This window comes from Macaca thibetana, chromosome 3, assembly GCF_024542745.1.
Source record: "Macaca thibetana thibetana isolate TM-01 chromosome 3, ASM2454274v1, whole genome shotgun sequence".
NCBI classification, from domain to species: Eukaryota; Metazoa; Chordata; class Mammalia; order Primates; family Cercopithecidae; genus Macaca; species Macaca thibetana.
This window is the reverse complement of record NC_065580.1, coordinates 142241454-142266042: the sequence shown is the minus strand read 5'-3', so window position 1 is coordinate 142266042 and position 24589 is coordinate 142241454. Positions and strand designations below refer to the sequence as shown.

The 24589-nt window shown below is 50.8% G+C and overlaps 2 protein-coding genes and 1 pseudogene across 14 annotated transcripts in view; 2 read left to right on the top strand and 1 right to left on the bottom strand.

The window, feature by feature from the left end:
- TRRAP (transformation/transcription domain associated protein) overlaps positions 1-21978 on the top strand; it is a 137890-nt gene extending 115912 nt beyond the window's left edge. For 10 of the 13 annotated variants that reach the window (XM_050783930.1, XM_050783928.1, XM_050783920.1 and 7 more), the window contains 9 exons: positions 582-672; positions 1974-2173; positions 3015-3276; positions 12469-12694; positions 13404-13621; positions 17131-17315; positions 19801-20004; positions 20090-20284; positions 20816-21978. In XM_050783930.1, coding sequence (XP_050639887.1) covers positions 582-672; positions 1974-2173; positions 3015-3276; positions 12469-12694; positions 13404-13621; positions 17131-17315; positions 19801-20004; positions 20090-20284; positions 20816-21100 — 1866 coding nt within the window. In that variant the 3' untranslated portion in view covers positions 21101-21978. The remainder of the gene's footprint in view (positions 1-581; positions 673-1973; positions 2174-3014; positions 3277-12468; positions 12695-13403; positions 13622-17130; positions 17316-19800; positions 20005-20089; positions 20285-20815) is intronic. The other 3 variants (XM_050783929.1, XM_050783926.1, XM_050783925.1) reach the window with 1 other exon arrangement.
- Positions 6679-7830, bottom strand: LOC126950506 (E3 ubiquitin-protein ligase RNF14-like; annotated as a pseudogene).
- Positions 17335-24589, top strand: part of ARPC1A (actin related protein 2/3 complex subunit 1A) — a 374209-nt gene continuing 366954 nt past the window's right edge. Inside the window, exon 1 of the mRNA XM_050784139.1 lies at positions 17335-17338. The gene's annotated coding sequence lies outside the window, so the exon portion shown is untranslated. The remainder of the gene's footprint in view (positions 17339-24589) is intronic.

Here is a 24589-nt window from a genome sequence, read left to right as displayed (position 1 = left end):
TGTGACAGCTTAGATGTTATTCCTTCCTTCATTTCATGGGCACATTCTGAAGGATCCAAGTGACATGGTACTATCCTGTCAGCCACAAAAGTCCAGTTCAATAAAACGGGAGTTTCTTAACTGAAACGGACATCCCTCCATCTCCTCCCAGCTGCAGTTATGCAGAATAAAGTTATTTGATAATGGAATTAGTTCACAATCCACAGTGAATTGTGCCTGACAGAAAGATTAGCTGGTATTTGTATGTTTTTTTATTTGCTTCAGTGAGATCGGGGGACACGTGTGTTTTGCCTCCCTCTGATTTAGTGCCTGGAAGGAAAGCGTGGTTTCCCTGTCACAGTTCCTGGGTGGAGTTGATGAAATGCATGTGTTGATGTGTCTTGGCTCTTTTAAAGTGAAGTAAACATTTTGCCTGATGTTGAACCTGGCCTTGTGCGTCAGATCAGTGCTGTAGTATTTGCTTTCTTGTTCCAAAGGCAGATCAGACACCTGTTTCTGACTTGACATTGGTTGTTTTCAGTACAAATTATCCAGAGCTCAGTGGAGAGCAGCACTATTTATGATGTCTTGTCTCTGAGCAGGTTGGACGCGTGTATCCCCAAGCGGTCTACTTTCCCATCCGGACCCTATACCTGACCTTGAAAATAGAACAGCGGGAACGCTACAAGAGCGGTACGTCTCGGGTGGGGCCGGCAGGCCAGGCCAGGAAGGGCTTATTCCAGGGGGTGCCCCACATCCAGACAGACCACTGCGGCCACCCCCTGCCCTGCAGCTCACTCCTAGCCATGGCCAGTCTCTCCTCAGTGGGCAGCACTGTAAGGCAGGAAGCAAAGCCTGATCTGAGTAGTCTCTCTTTTGCCAGGATGTAACAGGCGTTCATTTATCCCAGTGATTTGATCTATAGGTAGAGAAAATGTGTGAAATTTTCAGCTTCAGAAAATTGTAAAGTTTACCTTCCTCCTTAGTAGTAAGTGCATCCCGATACACAGCACAGATGCCAGGTGCCGTGTGTGTGTGTGTGTGTGTGTGTGTAAGTTATGAGGAGTATCTCCAGCTGTGAGAAGAATCAGCGTTGAAGTCAGTCTTACCAGATGTTGGTGAAATCTCACTCACAGTGTAAGACTTTTAATCCATATTGAATAGCCCTTGTATGCAAAGCAACAACTGATTTGATGGCTTCAGGTACCCTCCAACCACGGTACTTTAACAAGAGGACTGTTCACTGCCCCTTGTTTTCAGTGCTGAATCTCCTAAGGGCCATGGACCGTGCTTGGTTGGCGAGAGGCGGTGGATGAGGGCTGCATGGCACTTTTCAGCTCTAACCTCTGGAGAGTCAGTCTCCCTAGGTGGCTTCATGTCTTGGTCATTTGGAAATTAAGGTTTTTTAGTTTTAAGACTAAGTGTAGAGAGGTAAATTCAGAAAAAAATTGTCATTAAGGGCTCTGCAGTGTATCTCACAGGGAAAAATGACCATATTTTTCAAAAGCAGTATTTTGCAATTGGCTTGGCTTTCCAAACCAGTTTCCTATTAACTACTTTTAGATCTCTGAGTTTATAGTAGCAAGGAACGTGTAACATACTGTGAGATAGTTTCCTAAACATTTACGTTTACGATGATCAGACCTAACAGAAACATTAAAAGGAGTGCTCAGGGAACCGTTGTGCGCCCTCACCTGGACTCACCAGGTGGCGTGTTGTCACAGCTGCGTCCTTTGAAACACATACATGGGTTTATTTAATGGAACGGATTGAAGCCACGTTGTAGACAACTGCGCTGTCCCTCCCCGCGTCCCTCAGCGCACCTGCGCCTATAACCAAGGCCTTCTCCCACGCGGTCCCTGGGGAAGCGGTCTTGTGAGGATTCACACGCCGGCAGGAACCAGCGCTCCTTTGGCCCATGGGTCCTGCAGCGCTCCGAGCCCTGGCGTCTGTCGGTTTTGCGCTGACACTGGCGTTGTGTGTGTTGCTCTCAGATTCTGGACAGCAGCAGCCAAGTTCAGTGGGTAACCAGTCCCATTCTGCATCAGATCCAGGGCCCATAAGAGCAACAGCACCCATGTGGCGCTGCAGCCGAATCATGCACATGCAGCGAGAGCTCCACCCCACCCTTCTGTCTTCCCTGGAAGGCATCGTCGATCAGATGGTCTGGTTCAGAGAAAATTGGCATGAAGAGGTATTTGGCTCTGATCTTGCACATGATGGCTTCTTGTAGAGGGGACGCGGCATTCTGTATGCTTCTGTGGTTCTCTTCCCTTGAGGTTTAGCTGCCGGTCCTTTTATATATTTGTTGTTGAACTTAACCATGGACCAGGCAAATAGCTATCTCCACACACTAATACAGCCTTAAAGATTCGAAGCAGAAGACATAAAAGAGGGTGGAATTGAGGAAGCTGCTTCTTGCTATTAAAATGCTGGCTGTGCTCACTTCTCTGAGCTCATTCACCTGAGTGCCACTGTAAACCGGGTGTGAGCAGAAGTAGTGGCGTGAGTAACAGGGTTATAATTTCCAGAGATGGGAAATTGTAGGTATGTGGGGTCTTTTCAGCAGTCAGACCACTTCCTTAATAACATTGGCTTCCGCTGATGACAAAATAGTCTACGCCTCACTGCCCAGATGCTTGCCTGGTTGAGCCCCGGGGCAGCACCTCACTGCTGGGAAGTCTCATGCGTGCACACAGGCACACAGTGGGAACGGTACAGCTGCCTGAAAATACAGGGGTTTTGTGGCTAATTGCAGATGGGTGTATGATCCGAAAAAGTGGGGCTTTTCCGTTTTTGCTTTTTTAATGCTCAAGGCCCTTACTCCCCAAGGTGAAAAGTGCCTGCTCCCATGCAGCACGCACAGGTGTCCCGTTTCTTGCACATGCCGATTTCATGGCTGCTGTGTGTGGGTCCTGCTGGGCGGTGCGGAGATGACCCTGGGCTGGGAGGGCCGCACTCAACAGGCGCTTTTGGCTGCTGGTTCTGGAGTGGAGGGCTGTGTTTGTCAGTTGTCTCTGGCTCTTTTCTACCAGGTTCTCAGGCAGCTCCAACAGGGCCTGGCGAAATGTTACTCCGTGGCGTTTGAGAAAAGCGGAGCGGTGTCCGATGCTAAAATCACCCCCCACACTCTCAATTTTGTCAAGAAGTTGGTGAGCACGTTTGGGGTGGGCCTGGAGAATGTGTCCAACGTCTCGACCATGTTCTCCAGCGCAGCCTCCGAGTCTCTGGCCAGGCGGGCGCAGGCCACTGCACAAGACCCTGTCTTTCAGAAGCTGAAAGGCCAGTTCACGACGGGTAAGTCTCGATTTTCCTTCCCTTCCGTAGGGAGAATTGTGCACGCTGATTTCCTCCGGCTTTAGTGTCGAAGCTGATTAGATTGTTGGTTTTCTGATCACTGCACGGGGCACACTGGTTACACTCTGTTTACGGTGCAGACTTCAGAGTGCATAGCTGTGACCACGTGTTTTTCTCCCTAACGAGGAGTCAAGGTTTGGAGCAGGAGCTGCCAGGATCCAAGACAGGGTAGAAAGTTTCAGGCCACACTGCCCTTCTGCCGTCCTGCCTTCCTGAGACCCTTCCTTCACTTGGTTTGGTGGGAATCAGTGTAGGGTGGGGTGGTGGGAGACAGTGTTAGTGTGAGCCAGTAGGAGACAGAGTCCTGGTGAGCCTGTGCGAGACGGTGCTGGTGAGCCGGTGAGAGATGGGGTCAGGTGAGCCGCTAGGAGATGGCGCCGGGTGGGATGGTGGGAGACGGTGCTAGTGAGCCAGTGGGAGACAGCGTCTGGTGGGCCCATGGAAGACCGGGTCTGGGTGAGCTGGTAGGAGATGGCGCCGGTGAACCAGTAGGATTTATAGGGGCAGGGCCTGCGGTGACGAGCTAAGTGCAAGCTCACTGTGGATTCTGGGCATCGTGATAGGGAGATGTATTTTCAGTGCTTGTCTGTAGTTCAGGTTAATGCGTTTTCCTAGACTCACAGCTTAACTCCCGGCTCTGCCTCTTATGTTGTGATGTGAGGGAAAGGAGTCCAGTTTCCTTCAGCCCAGGTTTCTTCCTCTGTCAAATAGGGATCCTCACCCCACAGTACCCCCGCCCCCCATCTATACACCCGCGTTCCATCCTTGTGCCCTTGTCCCATCCAAGCACTCCCGTTCCATCACACACACATGTCCCATTTACGCACCCACGTCCCGTCCATGCACTCCATCCACTCACCTGTATCCTATCACCTGCATCCCATCACTGCTGTGTCCCATCTACACATCTGCATCCCATCTACTTACCTTGTCCCATCATACACACCTACATCCCATTTACACAACACGTGTCCCATCATACGCACCCCTGTCCCATCTACACACCCGCGTCCCATCCTCACACCCTGTCCCATCCTCGCACCCCCATCCCGTCCTCGCACCCCCGTCCCGTCCTCGCACCCCCGTCCCATTTACACACCCCCGTCCAGTCCACACACCCCATCCACTCACCTGCATCCCCTCATCCTCATGTCTCATCTACACACCAACGTCCCATCTACTTACCCTCATCCCATTTACACACGCGTGTCCCCGCATACGCACTGTGTCCCATCTACACACCCACATCACATCTGCGTACCTGCATCCCATTGTACACACCTGCGTCCACCGCCGTGCACACAGGCACAGCTGCTTCTCGTGCTGTCTGGAACACATTGCTTCTCACTCCTCATTCAGCCTCCATCCCACTGACCTGCGGGCGCCCCAGCAGAGAAGCGCATGGCAGCCTCCCTTGCCAGGCTCTCACTGAGAGCCCCTGGTCCCAGGATGTGGCTTCGGCTGCCTGAGTAACTCCCCAAGCCTTCACCTCTTGAGTGTCAGCACATGAGTGGTTGTTGTGTGAAAACAAGGTTTGTCTGGTACAGTTTCCCAGAGGTGAAAGAAACATTGAATCATTCACATTTAAAAGCTTAATTACTGCGTTTTTAAAATTGTAGAACAAATCATTTTAATATTCATTTCTTATCTTCAACTTATTCTTTAACTTCAATTTTTATACAAAGTGTCCTGAATGGAAGTCCGTGAAACTATCTGGTTAAAACAAAATATGGGCCTTCAAACCTAAGCTCAGTCACTAGCCCAGGTAAAAAGAAGAGATGCTATTCTGTGACCTTTTTCCTCTTTTAATATGTTATATGCTGAACAATTTAAGAATGTGATTAGTTGCCTTGGTGACAGAATAAATAGCAGCAACTCTGTTCTAATTTTAAGATGATTTTAAATTTTATTTTTAAGATTAAGCATCCTCTTTGACAGTCCAGAAATACAGTCTTTGCTGACTTTTTGGACACATACCTAAAACAGTTAAAAGTGATTCCTCAATTTTCAATGACAAAGTACGAGAAAAGAGTGTGTTCTTGGTGGGCATGGTGGCTCACGTCTGTAATCCCAGCACTTACGGAAGCCAAGGCGGGTGGATCACTTGAAGTCAGGAGTTCAAGACCAGCCTGGCCAACATGGCAAAACCCCATCTCTACTAAAAATACAAAAATGAGCCTGTCATGGTGGTGTACGCCTGTAATCCCAGCTACTCAGAAGGCTTAGGTGGGAGGATCCGTTGAACCTGGGAGATGGAGGTTGCCGTGAGCCAAAATCACGCCGCTGCACTCCAACCTGGGCAACAGAGTGAGACTCTACCTCAAAAAAGAATATATTCTCAAGCTGTGGTTCAGTTTTTCTGTCCTCTTTTCCAAAGAACCTTACTTTACTACCAAGCCACTCACCTAACTATAAGGAAAGACAGTTTTTCAAAAAGGCAACAAAATCCAGAAAAAGGAGTAGGTATCAGTCCAAAATTATCACCTAAAACACTGCTGTTGCAAAAAAGAAAAAAAAATTAGGGTAGGAAGCCAAATTCCCATAGCTTGTTAGAGAAGATCTTCAAAAAAAAAAAAAAAAAAAGAGTTCAGAAAGTTAAGAGTGGAACTACAGTGGTATAGACAGGCTCAAAATGCAGATAATTCAGGAACATTCAGCTTGGAAATATATTAGGCTTTCTCCTAGTCCAGCAGAGGAAATAAAATCATGTGTTGCTGGAATTAATATTAAAATTGTCCCCACACGCAGAAGGTAAAGAAAGAATGTGGAACAAACATAGCAAAGACAAGTCACCATAAGTCTAGGCTCTAGTGCCCGGGAAAATGGAATCGAACTTCAATTCTTCCTGAGTCAGTATCACTAAATTATTTGACCTGAAACCAGTGGACCACATACACCACTAATAAATATCAAGTGACCCACAGTGTCTGTGGTGTTAAAAAAAATTTTTTTTAATTATTGTAAGTTTCTATTCTGAAAAGCAGTAGATCAAAATGACACTGGACCTTCCAGTCGGTTACGGAGTAAATGGCTCCCTCCAAAGAGGACTGACTTGGCAGCAACCTAGGCTGGAAGGAATGTGAGTAGCATGAAGTAAATCAGGCTCTCAGTATAATTTCCATAAGGCTTTTCTACCCACCCCAGTTGTAGGCAGTAGTACTGAGGGAGCTCCAACACAGTGTCTTACGGGTGCTTCCCAGAGACAGAAGGGCTCTAAGTTTAACTCGTGACCCCTCTTCTCCTTACCTAAAGCTTGGGGAAGAAAATAAATATTTAATTGTTAACTTTTCAGAACTTTGGGCACATTATAATATTTAATATTCTGTAGTTTCATTTTCCGAACCTTTGGCTTAGAATTTTTTTCTCAACTTACATTTAAAAAAAATGTATGAATGTACCTTCACCAGATGAAAATATAAGCCATGTTCTTCCATCTCTTCTACACAGGAAGAGTGAATGAATAGTACCGTAAATATCCTGCAAGGTTACTTTGTGTACTTGACAAAAGATTATCTCCATTCACATCCAAGCATGAAACAGCCGGTTACAACACGGTGAAGTAGGGTTGGCGAAATGTTTGTAAGGGGCTGCTAGAGAGAGAACCCATGCGGACCCAACAGAAATAGTGCCTGCAGCCAGTACATGGCATCTACCTCGCTTCTCTATGGGCACTCCACAGCATGGGCATCTCTTTGAGTCCTCTTCTAGCCACTCCTTACTTTTCATCTCTTCCAGTGCCTTCTGAATCACCCTCTCACCTTACCTCTTAAATCTTGTCTTGGCCTCATATGCTTGCAGGCATTCGTTTTGTAAGTCTATTAATTTATCTGCGATCACCTTACATGGAGAGGCCGCGTGGTAGGTCAGTCTGCACAAGGTACAGAAGGCAAAGTTGCAGCTGGAGCAGATGCCCGTGGTACAGCCACGCCCTGCAGGCCCCCATGGGTGGGGGCAGCACACCACATCTGCCTCCAGCTCCAAGGTGGACAGGAGGAGAAGGCAGCCATGACGAGCAGATAAGTACTTCCACTGGCTCTTTGACCTGGCCAGGAGTGGCCACCGGGGGGCACTTTGGTTCTGAGCAGTTGAGGCGTTGAACGTGGCCATCTCTGATCTGGATTTCAAAGCAGTCCTTCAGACAGGCTTTGCAGTACACAGGCCTCACTGCAAGAAGTACATGCATTCACTGCCTAGCTTCTCACAGAAACAGGCATCGTGCAGGAACAATCTACTATTAAAGCATTTTATCTGCTGAGCTTGATCAAAGTCCAAGGTTTCCTGGACCAGACTTGACAGTGATTCCACATCCTGCACAGCTCTCTCATCCGCAGTTTCCTCTGGGTCTACATGAGATCCAGCAGCTCCTCCAAAATCTAGCTCTGTGATGGGAGAGGCTTGAGCTGTCCTCGGCACTTTTTCCTGATAACCCATCTTGAGCTCAGAAGGAGAGATGATGTTCAGGTGCACCAGGGCCTCTTGCTTAAGAAACTGCATCCGGGCAGACAGGATCCTGCTGCCACTGTGTTCTTCCCATAGGTTGTCTAGTGCTTGCATAGAGCAGAGAGCTGAGTTGGTGACAGCAATTTGCCACTAAGTGTGAACGAAGATGGGAAGGAGGCTGGCTAATCTGGTGGCAGTTCAGAGTTCAGCGCAAGTGGAGGGAGAAAGCAAATGGTATATTCAAAGCCACTATTCTGGAGGCACTCATCTGAATTGCCACTCAAATATCTTGAAGTTCTGTGGCAAATCCAGAGCGATCCTGATTTTCCACCGTAGACAGGTTCTGCTTTTCCAAATTTATCTCCATCATCAATACTCGCCGGGGCCAACAGTTCACCTCCTGAGCTTCTCAGTCTTCTGACAACGTTTAATTTTATGAGGAATTGTTAATAACAATTTTTTTAAAAGGATATCAGCACCGCAGTGTGTATTTCAGTTTATTTATTTATTTTAAGATGGAGTTTTGCTCTGTCGCCCAGGCTGGAGTACAGTGGCGCGATCTTGGCTCACTGCCACCTCTGCCTCCCAGGTTCAAGCGATTCTCCTGCCTCAGCCTCCCGAGTAGCTGGGATTACAGGTGCACGTGCCACCACACCTGGCTAATTTTTGTATTTTTAGTAGAGATGGGGTTTCACCATGTTGGCCAGTCTGGTTTCGAACTCCTGATCTCAAATGATCCACCCACTTCGACCACCCAAAGTGCTGGGATTACAGGCGTGAGCCACTGCCCGACCATGTATTTCAGTTTAGAGTGGAGGTCATGCAGATCCCATTTATTCTCCAGGTGGTGGAGATGAGACTGCCAAAGCTGGATAACAGGCCAAGATGTGGAACTCATACTACGTATACTATGGAAATCCTGCCATTTGGGGCAAATGGGAAACTGCTACCCCAGTGAGGGAAGCCCCTCCTCCACAGTGTTTCCCTCCAGTCTGGGAAACTCCTTTCATTCTTCCAGGCCACACCGTATGCACTCCAGCCTTGGGGCCAGCCCTGGTCTGTGTTCAGCATGCCACTGCTGCCGTCTCCAGCACTCGCCACCTGGCATCTTTGGGCAACTGACCAGCAAGTGGGGCAGGCCCCAGCCCAGCTCTCTGCCCAGCACTGGGATCAGAGGGCGCTGTGTGGGCCTGTGAGCCATGGGCCAGCCTGGGGTGTCCTGAAGGAGCAGGGCCCACACCTTTCCCTTCCTCATCAACGCCTTGAATGGTCCTGGCCAGGCTGGGCTGGGGCCACCCTGTCTCGAGTTTGGGGGACCGAAGCCCACTGAACAGTCCTGGCCCAGCCCCCTTCTCCGCCTCACGTGTCCAGAGCGTGGTCCCTACCATACCTTCCAGCCGCCCTGCGGTGCCCTGCTTAGCGCTTTTGTAATGATCTTTACCATGTTCTTTCTTCATTGATGGGTTAAATCATAGAATAAGTGGTTCACATTTGTGATATTTAAAGAATCTTCTAAAGACTCATTGTGTCTTAGATGACACAGTTAAAGTTAATATTAAGTCACATAGAAGAAAATCTTTATCTCCTTAATCGGAAAGGACCCTCGACAGCCACAGCCATGACCAGGGTTGCATCAAGGCTGCTCGCGGCTGAAGTGTGGCGTGTGCCCTGCAGTCGCTGGAGCGGGGGCGGCGGGGGGCAGTCTGGGGGCCTGGCTCCCCATTCGTGATGTGTGGGTTGGGCTTGCCTCAGGTGAACCCACAGCTGAGGGAGGTGCTCTTTGAAAAGTAAAGGGTGAGCCCAGTCCTCCCGGTCTTTCACGTGAAGCGCTTTCATCTCCTCAGGCTTGTCGCGAAACGTGCGTTATGTGTGGTCTTTCACCCTTCTCTGGGAACGAAAGAGTCCAAGATGAAAGGTTTACAGAAATCATATTTTACTTAAAAGAAATGGTGGTATTCAGCATGCTTTTATCTTAAAATGTCCACATTATTTAAAAAGTAGAGAACCAGAAATGGGATAGATCTTCTGGCTTTTGATGTTAAAAAAAAAAAAAAAAAATCACAAAACCAAAACTGGAAAAAGTCAGCATGAGGCTCCTGACTCATCTCAAAGTGCAGCAGGTCTCAGACTCACAAAGCCAGAGTGTGTCCGCCTTCCGCTCTCCTGTTCACAGGGGCGGCTGTTTCTCTCTTGCTTCATCTGTGTTCTGTTGATGGAGTGCAGTCCGATTCTGTAGCAGAGCTGTGTGTGTGGGCTACCAGCCACATGTCTGTGAAGAGGTGGAAGGAAGCTCAGAAATGGCACACTCCATGTATCCCACAGAAATGAAGACTTCATTCGTGTGGGAACGGGCACACAAATATTCAGAGCCTTTGTTATTGTATTTGTAATAGCTCAAAACTGGAAACCATGCAGGTGCCCTTTCAGAAGGTATTGAATACGTTAGAAACACCCGTCCTCGGCAGTGAGGAGTTCATTACTGATACGCTGTAATGTGGGTGAACCTCCAAGAAATCATGCTGAGTGCAAAAAGCCAACTTGGAAAGGATGTGTACTGCAGGATTCTTATTTGTGAAATGTTTGTGAAATACCACAGTGGAGATGGAAAAGGGATTGGTGCTGGCCAGGTGTTCAGGATGCAGGGGAGAGGCGGGAGTGCCTGTGAAGGGAAACCAAGGGCATCCTGTGCTGATGGTGCAGCTCACAACTGATTGTGCTGATGGCTCTGCGAGGCGACACAATGACATGACCAGAGGTGTGCGCACGCATACACACGTGCACACGCACATGTGCACACGTAACTGGTAAAGTCTGAATCAGCTCTTTGGATTGTGCCAATGTCGCTTTTTGATGTTGGCATCGCACTGGCTTGCATAGGACGCTGGTGTGGGAGGAATGGGGTTAGGAGTACATGGGACTTTCTGTATAATTTGTTTGCATCCTGCTGTGAATCTCTAGGAATTTCAAAATAAAAGTTAAAAAGAGATCAGGCATGAGCTTGGCGGCACCTTCTTGGTCCAGCGTGGAGAGGGAACAAACAGTGAGGTGGCCTGCGTCCTTTGGCGGTGGCCTCTGTCCCTCGCAGCTCTGCTGGGAGATCTCACCTTGGTGCACAGCGGCTTCTCCAGCACCTGCCCGTGTGGAGTCGTGGCGCTGTGAGGAATACAGAGGAGGGAGGTGCCAGAGCTTAAAATGAAAGGGAAACCAGACAAGTGCTGTGAAAAAAAACACACACAAAATACTTTGGCTTTCCTGAAACTGATGACATCTGTGAACAGCCAAGTTCAGACATGGGCAGGAATAGGCCACTTGTATAGCTGGGTGTTATCATGCATGGGCAGGGATGGTCAGGCCACTCGAACAGCTGGGTGTTATGCCAGGCGCCTCATGTGCACTGCCTTGTTTAATTTCATCCTTACGGGGTAGGTGTTAAATTATTCCTGTTCGTCTACCATGGGTTAGAAAAGTGAGGCCCTGAGAGGTTCAGCGGTGTGCTCCAAGCTCTAAGCTGGTATGTCTGCCGCCACGGCTCAGCCAGCGTTCCCTCTGGGCTCAGGACGCCAGCCCTGAGGCAGCCTGGGGACGGCGCCTCCTCGTGGCTCCCCCAGGGCCCCTGCTTTGCTGCAGAAGCGGTTGGGTTCGTCCTCACCTCTGGTCGCCCTGGTGAGTTAGGGTGGTGAGGCTCGTTCCAGCACTGGTGCTTATCTGGGAGGAAGTCGAGGTTTTTTTACAGAAAGACATTTTTGAGAAATATATTAACCAGGGATTTTTGAATGCTTCAGTGAAAAATGTTTTTGGCTTTTGCCATTTTGGTATCTTGCCCTCTCGGGGCTCATTTAGAATCTGTCTCCTGGGTGGCCCTTTCTGCTGCCTCAGGCTCACTTTGATTACATTATCAGCTTTGACACGAGATCTTAGGGCTCCGTATGACACTTATGCTCAGAGGCGGGGTTGCTGTTGGATGCTGGTCTTCAGGCCCTGGTGACACGGGCTCCTGGTTGTTGGGATTCACAGGACGCCCTCAGGCTCCTGTGTCTCCCAGGGCCCCAGCCTCACACACGGAGGTAGATATTGCCTCCACGGCATTATTCCCGAAAGGGCCTGTGGGGTTGGGGATGGGGTTTCAGGTCCCTCTCTTCCTCTTCCTCTCCACGTGGTGGGAGGTCTCGGACAGGGCTTCTCTTGTTCTGTCAGCCTCTTGGGGAGCAAGGAATATAAAATGTTTTGCTCCACACTATGTATAAAACGTGTAATTTGGCCGGGCGTAGTGGCTCACGCCTGTGATCCCAGCACTTTGGGAGGCCAAGGTGGGCGGATCATCTGAGATTGGGAGTTCAAGACCAGCCTGGCCAACATGGTGAAACCCTGTCTCTACTAAAAATACAAAAAAAAAAAGGAAAAAAAAATTAGCCAAGCGTGGTGGCGGGTGCCTGTAATCCCAGCTACTTGGGAGGCTGAGGCAGGAGAATCACTAAAACCCGGGAGGTGGAGGTTGCAGTGAGCCAAGATCACGCCACTGCACTCCAGCCAGGGCAACAAGAGTGAAACTTCGTTTCAAAACAAACAAAACGTGTAATTCGTAGCTGGAAGGGGCTTGAGCTCTTTTTGTTTGTTTTTGGTTTTTGTTTTTTGCAGTGAATTAGAACTGGCCCAGATGACTAAAAATGTTTTTAATCATGTTTTATTTTGAAGATTTTGACTTCAGCGTTCCAGGATCCATGAAGCTTCATAATCTTATTTCTAAGTTGAAAAAGTGGATCAAAATCTTGGAGGCCAAGACCAAGCAACTCCCCAAATTCTTCCTCATAGAGGAAAAGTGCCGGTTCTTGAGCAATTTCTCAGCACAGACAGCTGAAGTGGAAATTCCCGGGGAGTTTCTGATGCCAAAGCCAACACATTATTACATCAAGATTGCACGGTGAGTGGGCCAGCCTGGTGGGTGGAACTCACCCACGGCGTCCGTGGGCATGGAGCCCCACGGGAGCTCCAGGGTGGACCCTGTCTGGAATTTTGGACTCAGATTCCCTGACATGGGAGAACCTAAGATGATTCTAGAATGTAAGTGGTCAGGCACTTTAGGAGTTCTGCCCGCACTGACCGGTTAGCTGTCCTGAGTGCAGTCTGGGTTTGCATTCAGCAGACCTTCTGAGTCACCATAGAACTTGACAAAACAGTGTGTGTCCCAGTCTTTTGTAAATCCTCGAAGCACAGTATTCAGGCAGAATCAGATGATCGTAGCATTTCCTAGAGCGTGCTGCATCTCATTTGAAACGCAGAAAGGGCTTTGAAGAGGTTTCTCTTAACAAAAAGTGTGTTTCGTCTTTATTTCTGAACCAGACACAGCTCTGCTTTTCCATACGTCCAGAGTTTAGCTGCCCTTTCCTCCAAAGCTGGCTCCTGTCCTGGCCAGCTGTCCCTCGTCCTTGACTTCTGTCGGGGCTGCTGAATTGAAAATATTTGGCTCATTTCCACCGCGTCAGGGTGAGGCAGGGTACAAATAAATTGATAAACGACTGCTGGCCTACACAGTCCGTTTTCCCGTGACAGTTCGGACATCCCTAGCTGCTTCTCAAGACCAGGACTGGTAGAGATGCAGGGCGCGTCCTCATGGCTTCTCGCTCTGGCAGGTTTATGCCCCGGGTAGAGATTGTGCAGAAGCACAACACCGCAGCCCGGCGGCTGTACATCCGGGGACACAACGGCAAGATCTACCCGTACCTCGTCATGAACGATGCCTGCCTCACGGAGTCACGGCGAGAGGAGCGTGTGTTGCAGCTGCTGCGTCTGCTGAACCCCTGTTTGGAGAAGAGAAAGGAGACCACCAAGAGGCACTTGTTTTTCACAGGTGGGGGTGAGAGCCACGCCTCGCGGGGCGCGCAGGCAGCCTCACGGGTGGGGGTGAGAGCCACGCCTTGCGGGGTGCGCAGGCAACTCAAGTTAGCCTTTGAGGGTCCGGCTGTGTCAGCAGAGAATGTTCTAGTCTGTGCTGACCAGGGAAGGCCTCAAGAAGAGGAGCAGCTCTGGGCCTTCAGGCCTCTCACTGAGAGATGAGAGCTGTGTCCACCTTTCGTCTAAGGCAAGCTTGTCCAATCTGCGGGCTCCATGCGGCCCAGGATGCCTTTGAATGTGGTTCAACACAAATTCGTCAACTTTCTTAGAACATTATGAGATTTCTTTTGCTTTTTTTAAAATCTTTTTTAGCTCATCACCTGTTGTTAGTGTCAGTGTATTTTATGTGTAGCCCAAGACAATTCTTCCGATGTGGCCCAGGGAAGCCAAAAGATTGGGCACCCCTGTTCTAAGGCCTTTTGCACTCTACAGAGTGGGCCCTTGGGGAGCCAGCGCCTGCCAGTGCGTGCTGCCGGTTTTGCTTCTCCCTGGAGCCTGGGGAACCCGGCCCAGCTGAGCCTGGGTGCCAGCGGGGCAGCACCTCGCGTCAGGTTTCCAGCGCACCTCGAGCTGCTTCACACGCTGCACTCTGGGCCCTCCCTGAGTTTCCTTCCTGGGTGAAACACAGGACTCGGGAAAGTCTAGCTGCCCTGTTAAGGCCACAGAAATTGCCAGGGAGCACAAATAGCTGATAAGAAGCAACCTCTGAGGAAGTCTTTGTCACTGAGTTACCATGAGTGGCCCGATTGTACGGGCACATAGATGAGACGCTTGTGCTGTGATCCAGAGAAGAGAGCCACTTTATAACTTTTTAGCGTGCAGTCCCTGTAGTCGGGAGCCCGCCGCAGTGCACGTTACCTAGTCCTGTGTGGAACTTTCTTTTGCCACCTAAGCTGTGATCAGCCCCTTCTGACCTGAAATCTCTGATGCTTAAGTTTTGTATCTCAAAATAAGAAGATTTTTAAAATAAGCCTACAGAAAGCTCAAAATGCATCACAGAAAAACTGTGTGTTTTAACGTGTATATAACATGACCTGTAGTGTTGATCCCAGCTGTGGGTTATTGATTTATCTGCTTCCAAACGCTTGGTTGGCACGGAATGGCGGTCCTAATGTGTGTCCTGGAGTCATTTGGGGATTTCTTTATGGGTAAACACCAAGACAGCAAGCCATCAGCTGTGGCTTAACTGACGTTAGAATCAGCCACTTGGTTCACAGAAGTCAGAATCATCCGTGTGCACCTCACACGCCCCTGACTCCACGTCAGGGGTTACGGTGGCTGGGACACAGCGCCACTGGTTCCCTCTCTGGGCAGGCTGAATCTGCCACCTTCTGGAAACCTCTCAGCTCCCTCCAACCTTATTGCAACAAGATATCTGACTATTCCCTGAACCTAGTATCTTCATAAAGTATTATCTCATTTAATCCACAAACAACCCTATGGGGTAGGTAGTATTATCCCACTTTTGGAGGAGAAACTGCGCACGCAAGTCCAGTGCTGCTCCCCAAGGTGTCATCACTGGGAAGGCAGGCTCTGGAGTGGTCGCCCAGCGCTCCTGCCACCTCCAGCTAGCTCAGACCAGAGTGGTTTCAGTGCAGTTTAGCATCCTGTCGGGCGGGTCGTAGATTAACTGCATCGCAGATAGCGAGTGGTGATTGGGAACAGAGTGCTGGTCGCCATATATGGACAGGGATTCACACACTAATGGCGATTGGGAACAGAGTGCCGGTCACCATGTGTGGACAGGGATTCACACACAAATGGCGATTGGGAACAGTGCCGGTCGCCATGTGTGGACAGGGATTCACACACTAATGGCGATTGGGAACAGTGCCGGTCGCCATGTGTGGACAGGGATTCACACACTAATGGCGATTGGGAACAGAGTGCCGGTCGCCATGTGTGGACAGGGATTCACACACTAATGGCGATTGGGAACAGAGTGCCGGTCACCATGTGTGGACAGGGATTCACACACAAATGGCGATTGGGAACAGTGCCGGTCGCCATGTGTGGACAGGGATTCACACACTAATGGCGATTGGGAACAGAGTGCCCGTCGCCATGTGTGGACGGGGATTCACACACTAATGGCGATTGGGAACAGTGTGCCGGTCGCCATGTGTGGACAGGGATTCACACACCAATGGCGATTGGGAACAGTGCTGGTCGCCATGTGTGGACAGGGATTCACACACCAATGGCGATTGGGAACAGTGCTGGTCGCCATGTGTGGACGGGGATTTACACATTAATGGCAATGGATGATCAGGTTGATGCTGGATGCTTTCCTTATGTGGACAGAACACAGAAGATGATTTTCCTCCTTCTCCAAAGATGGGGCACAGCCATCCTAGGTGCTGAAAGGCAAGTTTGCGTCATTAGACAGCAGCTGTCTCAAAGCAGGAAGGCTGGACTCTTCCCATAGACTCTGATTAAGGAAAACCTCTGAGAGCGAACATTGGGCAGAGTCTGCTGATTCTTTTTTTTTTTTTTTTTTGAAACGGAGTCTCACTCTGTCACCCAGGCTGGAGTGCAATGGCGCAGTCTCAGTTCACTGCCACCTCCGCCTCCTGGGTTCAGGCAATTCTCCCGCCTCAGCCTTCTGAGTAGCTGGGACTACAGGTGTGCGCCACCATGCCTGGCTAATTTTTGTGTTTTTAGTAGAGATGGGGTTTTGCCATGTTGGCCAGGCTGGTCTCAAACTCCTGACCTCATGTGATCCACCTGCCTTGGCCTCCCAAAGTGCTGGGATTACAGGCGTGAGCCACCACGGCCAGCCATGTTTATTCTTATTTTTTAGACAGGGTCCTGCTCTGTCACCTGCAGCCCCCAACTCCTGGCTCAAGCGATTCTCCCATCTCAGCCTCCTGAGTAGCTGGGACTATAGGCTATCCTTTATATTTTGTTTTTTAAGATGTCTTTTTGTTTTTTGTTTTTTTTTTCCTTTGAGATGGAGTCTCGCTCTGTCACCAGGCTGTAGTGCTGTGGCACGATCTCGGCTCACTACAACCTCTGACTCCCTGGTTCAGGCCATTCTCCTGCCTCAGCCTCCTGAGTAGCTGGGATTACAGGCACCTGCCACCACGCCTGGCTAATTTTTGTATTTTTAGTAGAGATGGGGTTTCACCATGTTGGCCAGGATGGTCTCCATCTCCTGACCTCGTGATCCGCCCACCTCGGCCTCCCAAAGTGCTGGGATTACAGGCATGAGCCACTGTGTCCAGCCAAGATGTCTTTTTAAGATTGCCTTCTAAAGCATTTCTGTTTGTGGACACAGGGTGACGATCAGCTCGTGCCGTCAGAGCCTCGTGCCATCTGTTGGGTAAATGGATGGTGCATGACCACCGGGTTCTTCCAGCCAGCCCCCAAGGCACACAGCTGGGTCAGCTCTGCTCCCAGTGGAGCCAAGCACTGGCCTGCGGTCACCCTCAGCCTGCCCTGTTTTTCTTCCCCTCTCCCCAGTGCCCCGGGTTGTGGCGGTTTCCCCGCAGATGCGCCTCGTGGAGGACAACCCCTCTTCACTTTCCCTTGTGGAGATCTACAAGCAGCGCTGCGCCAAGAAGGGCATCGAGCACGACAACCCCATCTCCCGTTACTACGACCGGCTGGCTACGGTGCAGGCGCGGGGAACCCAAGCCAGCCACCAGGTAGCAGCGGGGCTGGGCGGGGGCCAAGCTGCCACCTGCAGCCCTCCTGCGTGTGGCGGTGCCTGGAGACAGGGATGCTTAGAAGATGAGCGGGCATTTGTTGGGGGCTACCTCTGTCATTTAAAGTAACTATTAGACTCGTGAGATGGTAGAAATGAGACAGCTCTTGACCTTGGTGAGAGGACACTTGTCGTGAACGGTTTGTTATGACCGGACGCGGGTCAATCCTCGACCTTGGAAAAGCCCCTTGTCCTCTACTGTACTTACAAAGAAGCTCTGAAATTAGAATTTTGAAGTAAGTTTCTGACAGTCTCACTTGGCAGCCACACCTGGTCTGAGGTGATGGGAGGCTGTTTACAGTCTTCATTCATCCACTTCATGTTGCTGTTCACCCGGTCTGCTGCTGGGGGCGTTAGGCGATGTGCGGCATGTGTGCTGTTTTCTAAAATACAAAAAGCGACAGACTCTGGAGTGCGTGGGGCACAGCTGTTTCGGTTGCCTAAGCCAGGAGCATAGTGCCCACAGGAGTCTTGGGTGGCCCTGGCCTGCAGCCCCTCGGAGGTGCAGAGGCCCCTCATTCACCTGCACGTTTTTGCCCTTGGTGGGAGGCAGGGCAGGCATGAGCTTTGGGTGAGGAGATTTTTGGAGGGTTGTGTGGAGCACCCAGGGGCAGCTGTTCCGGCCTCTCCCCGGGTGCCCCGTGGTCCTTTCTGTAGGTCCCAAGGAGGAGAGACCACAGAGGTGGATGCTGCGACCTTGCCCCGAGTCTCCCAGGGACTCATTCCAGTTCTCCGGGCTCCTGGAGGACTTAGTGTGGTTGAGGAAGGTTGAGCCCATGGTGTCCTCTGTGGCCCAGGGCACGGCAGGGCCCAAGGTGTTCCAGGCTGCAGGGTCAGGTGCAGCCTCCAGCTCTGCAGGCAGAGGCATGGATCCTTGTTTCTGATCAGCCTCTGTTGACAGAGGGCATGGCCTCTCGTGGGAACTGACGCCAGGGCTTTTTTGTGGCACAGGCCATGGCCTGGTCATTCTGTGGACAATGGGCAGTTCTGAGGTATTTGCAGGAGAAGAATGGATTATATTCTTAAGGCAACATTAACTTTCGACAGCGTGGAAGCCAGTGACAAATACGTGCTGACCCCAGAGTCATCCTGTTTCTAAACAGCGTGAGTGTCCAACTGGGATGTTTGTTCCAGGTTAGCAGCTGTCAGGGCCTGTCGGCAGAGGGAGATGCCCACAGCACAGAGGAATCCAGCTTCAGAGCCACTTCTTCCTCTATGTGCCTCTTGTTTGTTTTGTTATTTATTCTACTCCTTCATTCTTCTCTCTTTTTCTCTTTTTTTGTTGAGATGGAGTTTTGCTCTTGTCGCCCAGGCTGGAGTGCAGTGGCATGATCTCGGCTCACCACAACCTCCGCCTCCTGGGTTCAAGCAATTCTCCTGCCTCAGCCTCCTGAGTAGCTGAAATTACAGGTGCCTGCCACCACGCCTGGCTAATTTTTGTATTTTTAGTAGAGACGGGGTTTCACCATGTTGACCAGGCTGGCCTCAAACTCCTGACCTTGTGATCTGCCCGCCTCGACCTCCCAAAGTGCTGGGATTACAGGCGTGAGCCACCATGCCCAGCCCAGCCTTTGTTTTTTTGTTTTTTTTTAAATAAATTTTTAAAAAAGCTCCTCAGACTTGTAAGCCTTTAGTTCCTAGAGTTCTGACAAAGTTGATTTTGGTGGTTTTGCCAGCATTCTAACTGCTTCAGGAGCAGACTTTGGAAATCCTTTGCCGTCTCAGAAGTGCTCCTTCCCATTTGACAGATGAGGAAACAAACTGCGTGTGTGGCCAGTGGCCTGCCTTGTTCTTCCCGGTGGAAGGCAAGAACTTTCTCACGACCTTTCTCACGTTCTGCCTCACGGCCATTCGGAGCACGTGGGTAGGACTTAGTCTGGAAGAGACCCTGTGCCTCTACCAGATGGTCGAACAGGAACTCCATTAACTCAGGAAACTTTCTGAGTTGGTGATGTCTGCAATAGTCCATGAGTACGGAGTTCAGTCTCGAGTGTGTGTGTGGTTAGACCAGCTCCTTCAGTTTGTGAAATATTGGTCATTAGTATAAAGTCTTGGTTGGAAGTGGTGCTGCTGGTGTCCGGCTGTTGTGTTCTGTTAATTGGCCTGATACCTTCTGTGGTCAGCAAGGGTGGAAGTGTCAGATACTTGCCTGCATTCTTGTCAGGTATCACATGTCAGGTAACTGCGGCTTTGGCGCAGACCAGCTGCGTTGGTGCTTTAGAGCAGACGGCGGCGAACCCTGGACGGAAGCAGCCATCTTGCGCCTCCTCACGTTCAGTCTCCTAACAATGCGCGTGTTAAATCTGTCACCAGAATTTACTCTCGGTGCTAAGTTAAAGAGGAATTGCAATTTGAGAGTTTTTCTTTTGCCAAAAAAAAAAAAATCAGTGAGTGAGATGGGAGTGTCACGGGGTGATGTGTTTCAGGTCCTCCGCGACATCCTCAAGGAGGTTCAGAGTAACATGGTGCCACGCAGCATGCTCAAGGAGTGGGCGCTGCACACCTTCCCCAACGCCACGGACTACTGGACGTTCCGGAAGATGTTCACCATCCAGCTGGCTCTGATAGGCTTCGCGGAATTCGTCCTGCATTTAAATAGACTCAACCCCGAGATGTTACAGATCGCTCAGGTAACCTGGTTTGAACCGCCAGATCCTCTCCTCGTGACATTGCCTTTCTGCTGAAGTTCCTAAAGTGTCTCCTTCTGAAATTTAGGACACTGGCAAACTGAATGTTGCCTACTTTCGGTTTGACATAAACGACGCCACTGGAGACCTAGATGCCAACCGTCCTGTCCCGTTTCGACTCACGCCCAACATTTCTGAGTTTCTGACTACCATCGGTGTCTCCGGCCCGTTGACGGCATCCATGATTGCGGTTGCCCGGTGCTTCGCCCAGCCGAACTTTAAGGTGGGTCTCCGCGTCGTCCTATCACGGGCACAGGCTGGGGCCACTCAGATGCCCACGCGCCACGGCCTTGCAGGAGCTGCTGATCTGCCTCACGGGCTCTGCGTTCTCCACAGTGGCCGGCACCCGTGTTACGTCCTTTGCTGTGCGGGCAAGGGATGGTTTTCTCTTTGGTTCACTCTCGTCTGTAGTGCTTGGAATGGGCCTGCTGGACACTGGGCAGACGCTGGAAGGCATCAAGTGAACAAATAAAAAGATCGGGCCCCAGTCGCAGCATGGCTGCCTTTGCCGTCCGGGTCTGTGCTGCCCAACACGGAGGCTTTCTGGCTGCTGCTCCAAGTGGAGGAAGGGGTTTGTCCCTCAGCGGCTTCCCCAGCCTGTCCTGAGAGCACACAGCCTGGCCTGGTGCTGAGGCTTGACGGGCCCTCGGTGGCCCTGGGCGGCCACTGTGGTTGAGTCCCACCCTGTTAGGAAGCTGCCCCTCTGGGCTGTTCTTGGTTAAACACACGTCCTCTCGTTCTCTCCCTCACGCAGGTGGACGGCATTCTGAAAACAGTTCTCCGGGATGAGATCATTGCTTGGCACAAAAAAACGCAGGAGGACACGTCCTCTCCTCTCTCGGCCGCCGGGCAACCGGAGAACATGGACAGCCAGCAACTGGTGTCCCTGGTTCAGAAAGCCGTCACCGCCATCATGACCCGCCTGCACAACCTCGCCCAGTTCGAAGGCGGGGAAAGCAAGGTGAACACCCTGGTGGCCGCAGCGAACAGCCTGGACAATCTGTGCCGCATGGACCCCGCCTGGCACCCCTGGCTGTGACCGCGGCCGCCACGGCCACCCGCAATGTGAAGGGCGCCCCGGGCTCTGAGCCCGCAGCTTATACGACTTGTCCCTGCCTCGTTCCTTTTATTCTCAGAAGCCCCGCGGTTCCACTGGGTTGCAGTTATTTTCCTGGTAGTTGGTGTGTGAGAGGGAGAATTTAGTTTTAGAGGAAGCTGAACTATGACGACGCTGGGCGAGGCGGTTGGAAATGGCAGAGCTGAAACTTCCTGCAAGCTTTTAAAATAATCTTTTAAGAAACCAGGATTCTCCGGTCTGGAATTTCTGGGTGAGCCCTTTTTTTATGGTGTCCTCTGTCTGTGAACGTACAGGCGGGACTGTGCGAACCGCTCCTTACCATCCATTTTTAACTCTTTCGGAAATAACACCTCACAGCAGCTTCCTGCTTTTGTACAGACCTTTGTAACAAGTGTACAGAAAACCCGTTTGGTTTGAGAAACAGATGATGAACCCATCGTGCTGGTTTTTCTCTGAGCACAAACTTTTAGGCTGTACACAGCCAGCCTTGGGAGTCTCGTTGAGTGTCCGGCGTGGATCCACAGGGCCAGATCACCCTGCGGGAGCGCCACACACATCCACTTTGGATTCAGCGGGTGAAGACAGAACTCTGAGAGTCTGCAGGCGGCTCCTGTGCTTTTTATTTCCGGCTCTTCGGATGTCTTCTAGACATTTACTATCATTGCACCTGAATAAAAAATCACTTTTACCTTCCTAATTTAAAAAGACAAAACAGAAATGTACGTTCCTTCGCTACCTTTAGTCTTTCTGTTCACATTTTTATAAATCTGAACATTGAGAATGTTCTATCTAAATTTGTACAGTGTGATTTTTTTTAGAATAAATATTTTATAAAAGGGTTTATTGTCCCTTATTTATGTTAAAATGCTTGTTCCCATGAGGGGTTTGTTTCTTCCCTCTCAGTGTCCCTCAGCCCCTTGGGAACCAGAGGCCCCAGAGACAGTGTGGGCTCCTCAGTGTAGCCTCTTGGTGACAGCGTGCGCTGCCTGGCAGGTACTGTGCTGCTGTGATCACAGGGGACGTCATGACATGGCACGTGGGAAGCCAGTTCAGAGCATATTCTGTCAAGGCGACGAGGAATGGCGGCCCGACCTCAGCAGCGGGCTGGCGTGCCAGACTCTTGGAGCCCTCGGCTGTGTTCATGTGTTCATGCTGCCATGTAACGTGTGTGGAGTGTGCCCGAAGCATGCCCGGAGGCTCAGCATGAAGCACTCTGTGCCCATCTCTACCTCCTCATTGTCCTTCATCCAATGTGTACTGTGGGCCAGGCCTGCCCTCGTGTGGGAGGGACGGTCCCCAAGGAGCACACACCATGACGTCAGAAATAGCAGGGCGGAGGGATGGGGTTGCCGCTCCAGGGCTAACATGATGGGCCCTGAATTGGAAAGGACTTGCCTGTTAGGAAGTGTTAAGTCTTTTCGAGGAAGACGGCCCTTTACAGGACCCAGGGGATGGGGGTAGCATGGAGCCCTCTCTGGGCCTCTGCCCCAGACCACAGAACCTTCTCCAGCTCTTGACTCTCCTTGCCTTTCATTTATCCTCCATCGTTCCAGGCTACCACGGAGGTGAGTTTACCCAAATCCCACCGCGGGGTCAAATGAAAGGGCCTTGACAAGATGTCCCTGGGCAGCTTGAGATTACAGTTGTGTTGCTGGGTTATGGTCTGGGTGCGGACTGGTTTACAGTAGGTGGTACTGGCTGGGTTATGGTCTGGGTGCGGACTGGTTTGCAGTGGGTGGTACTGGCAGCTGTCATCAAGGTCTCTGTGCTGGGCTGCAGCCCTCAGCCCAAGGGGCACTTCCCCACTTTATAGAGCGGGGGTTTCCAGCTCAGAGAAGGTGAGAAGCTTGTCCAAGGCCTGGAGAAACTGGGAGGGAAGCCCGTCCAGCCTGATTCGAAGCTCCCATGCTGCTCCTGGGCCACAGGTCAAGGCCGAGGGGCTGGCTTTTGCCAGTCTGACCGGACTCAAGTTACTTCCCAGTTCCTTGCAGAGAGCTGTCTTTGTGAGACGGTGTCTCGGGTCCTGGAAAGATGGGAGCAGTGCTTTGCAAATGAGGAGTGATTGCGTGCTCATCTGGCAGCTGGTTGGTGTCCTGCGGGCGTCAGGCCTGAGCGGGGACCATGCTCCTCCGATCGTCCTCACTGCGTGTGACGAGGCCTAGGCCACTGTGTGAGTCGTCTTGCGCTCCATGAAGCCTGGTGTTTGTGCAGATGTGTGGGTGGCGTTAGGGTTGGGGGACATTTCTTTCACACTGGAGAACAGGAGTCTGGAGCTGGTGCTATTGGTGAGGAGGAGGCCCAGCCCGCTGCGAGGCTCGCCCACACTGTTCCCCTGGTTGTTGGGAAAACCAACCTTGGAGTGGTCAAGGCAGGAGATAGCCCCTCCCCGGTGAAAGTCCGGCATCTCGTGAGCGCCATGTGGAAAAATCAAGGACCTGGAGTCTGGAGCCCTTCAGGCAGCAGCTCAGTGACCATGAACCTCAGCTCTGTCGACCCCAGCGCAGCATTGCTGGGAGCTGTGCCCGGGAGGCTGCCGGCTCCAGAGTGAGGAGGGTCCAGAACACGCAGTCAATATGCCCTGTTTCTCCAAACACCATTTCAAGGTAAGTGCTAGGACTAGACTTCTTTTTATTCTTGTGGTAAGACATGTATAACATCAAATTTACCATTTTGATGAATTTTAAGTGCACAGTTGAGTGGCATTATGTACCTTCGTCGTTGTACAGCAATCACCAGCATCCACCTCCAGAACTTTTACATCTTGTTATCTGGAAAAATCTGTCCTCATTAAATACTCACTCCCCATCAGTCCTTCCCCCCACCCCTGCCAACTACCATTCTACTTTCTGTCTCTGTGAATTTGATGACTCTTAAGGACCTCATAGAAGTGGAATCATGCAATATTTGTCCTTTTCTGACTGGTTTTTGTTTGTTTTGGTTTTGAGACGTAGTTTTGCTCTTGTCGCCCAGGCTGGAGTACAGTGGCACGAACTCAGCTCACCGCAACCTCCGCCTCCCGGGTTCAAGCAATTCTCCTGCCTCAGCCTCCCGAGTAGCGGGGATTACAGGCACCCACCACCACACCCAGCTAATTTTTGTATTTTTAGTAGAGATGGGGTTTCATCATGTTGGCCAGGCTGGTCTTGAACTCCTGACCTCAGGCGATCCACCCACTTTGGCCTCCCAAAGTGCTGGGCTTATAGACATCAGCCCTGGCGCCTGGCGCCAAAAGGCACCTGGAGTTTTGTGACTGTTTTATTTCGCTTAGCATAATGACCTCAGTGTTCATCCACGCTGCAGCGTGTCAGACTCTCCTTCCTTTTTAAGGCTGAATTGCATTTCGTTGCCTGTGTAGACATTTTGTCCATTCATTTATCTGCTGATGGGTACTTGGCGTCTCTCTCTTTTGTCCACTATGAATAATGCTCCTATAAACGTAGGCATACAAAT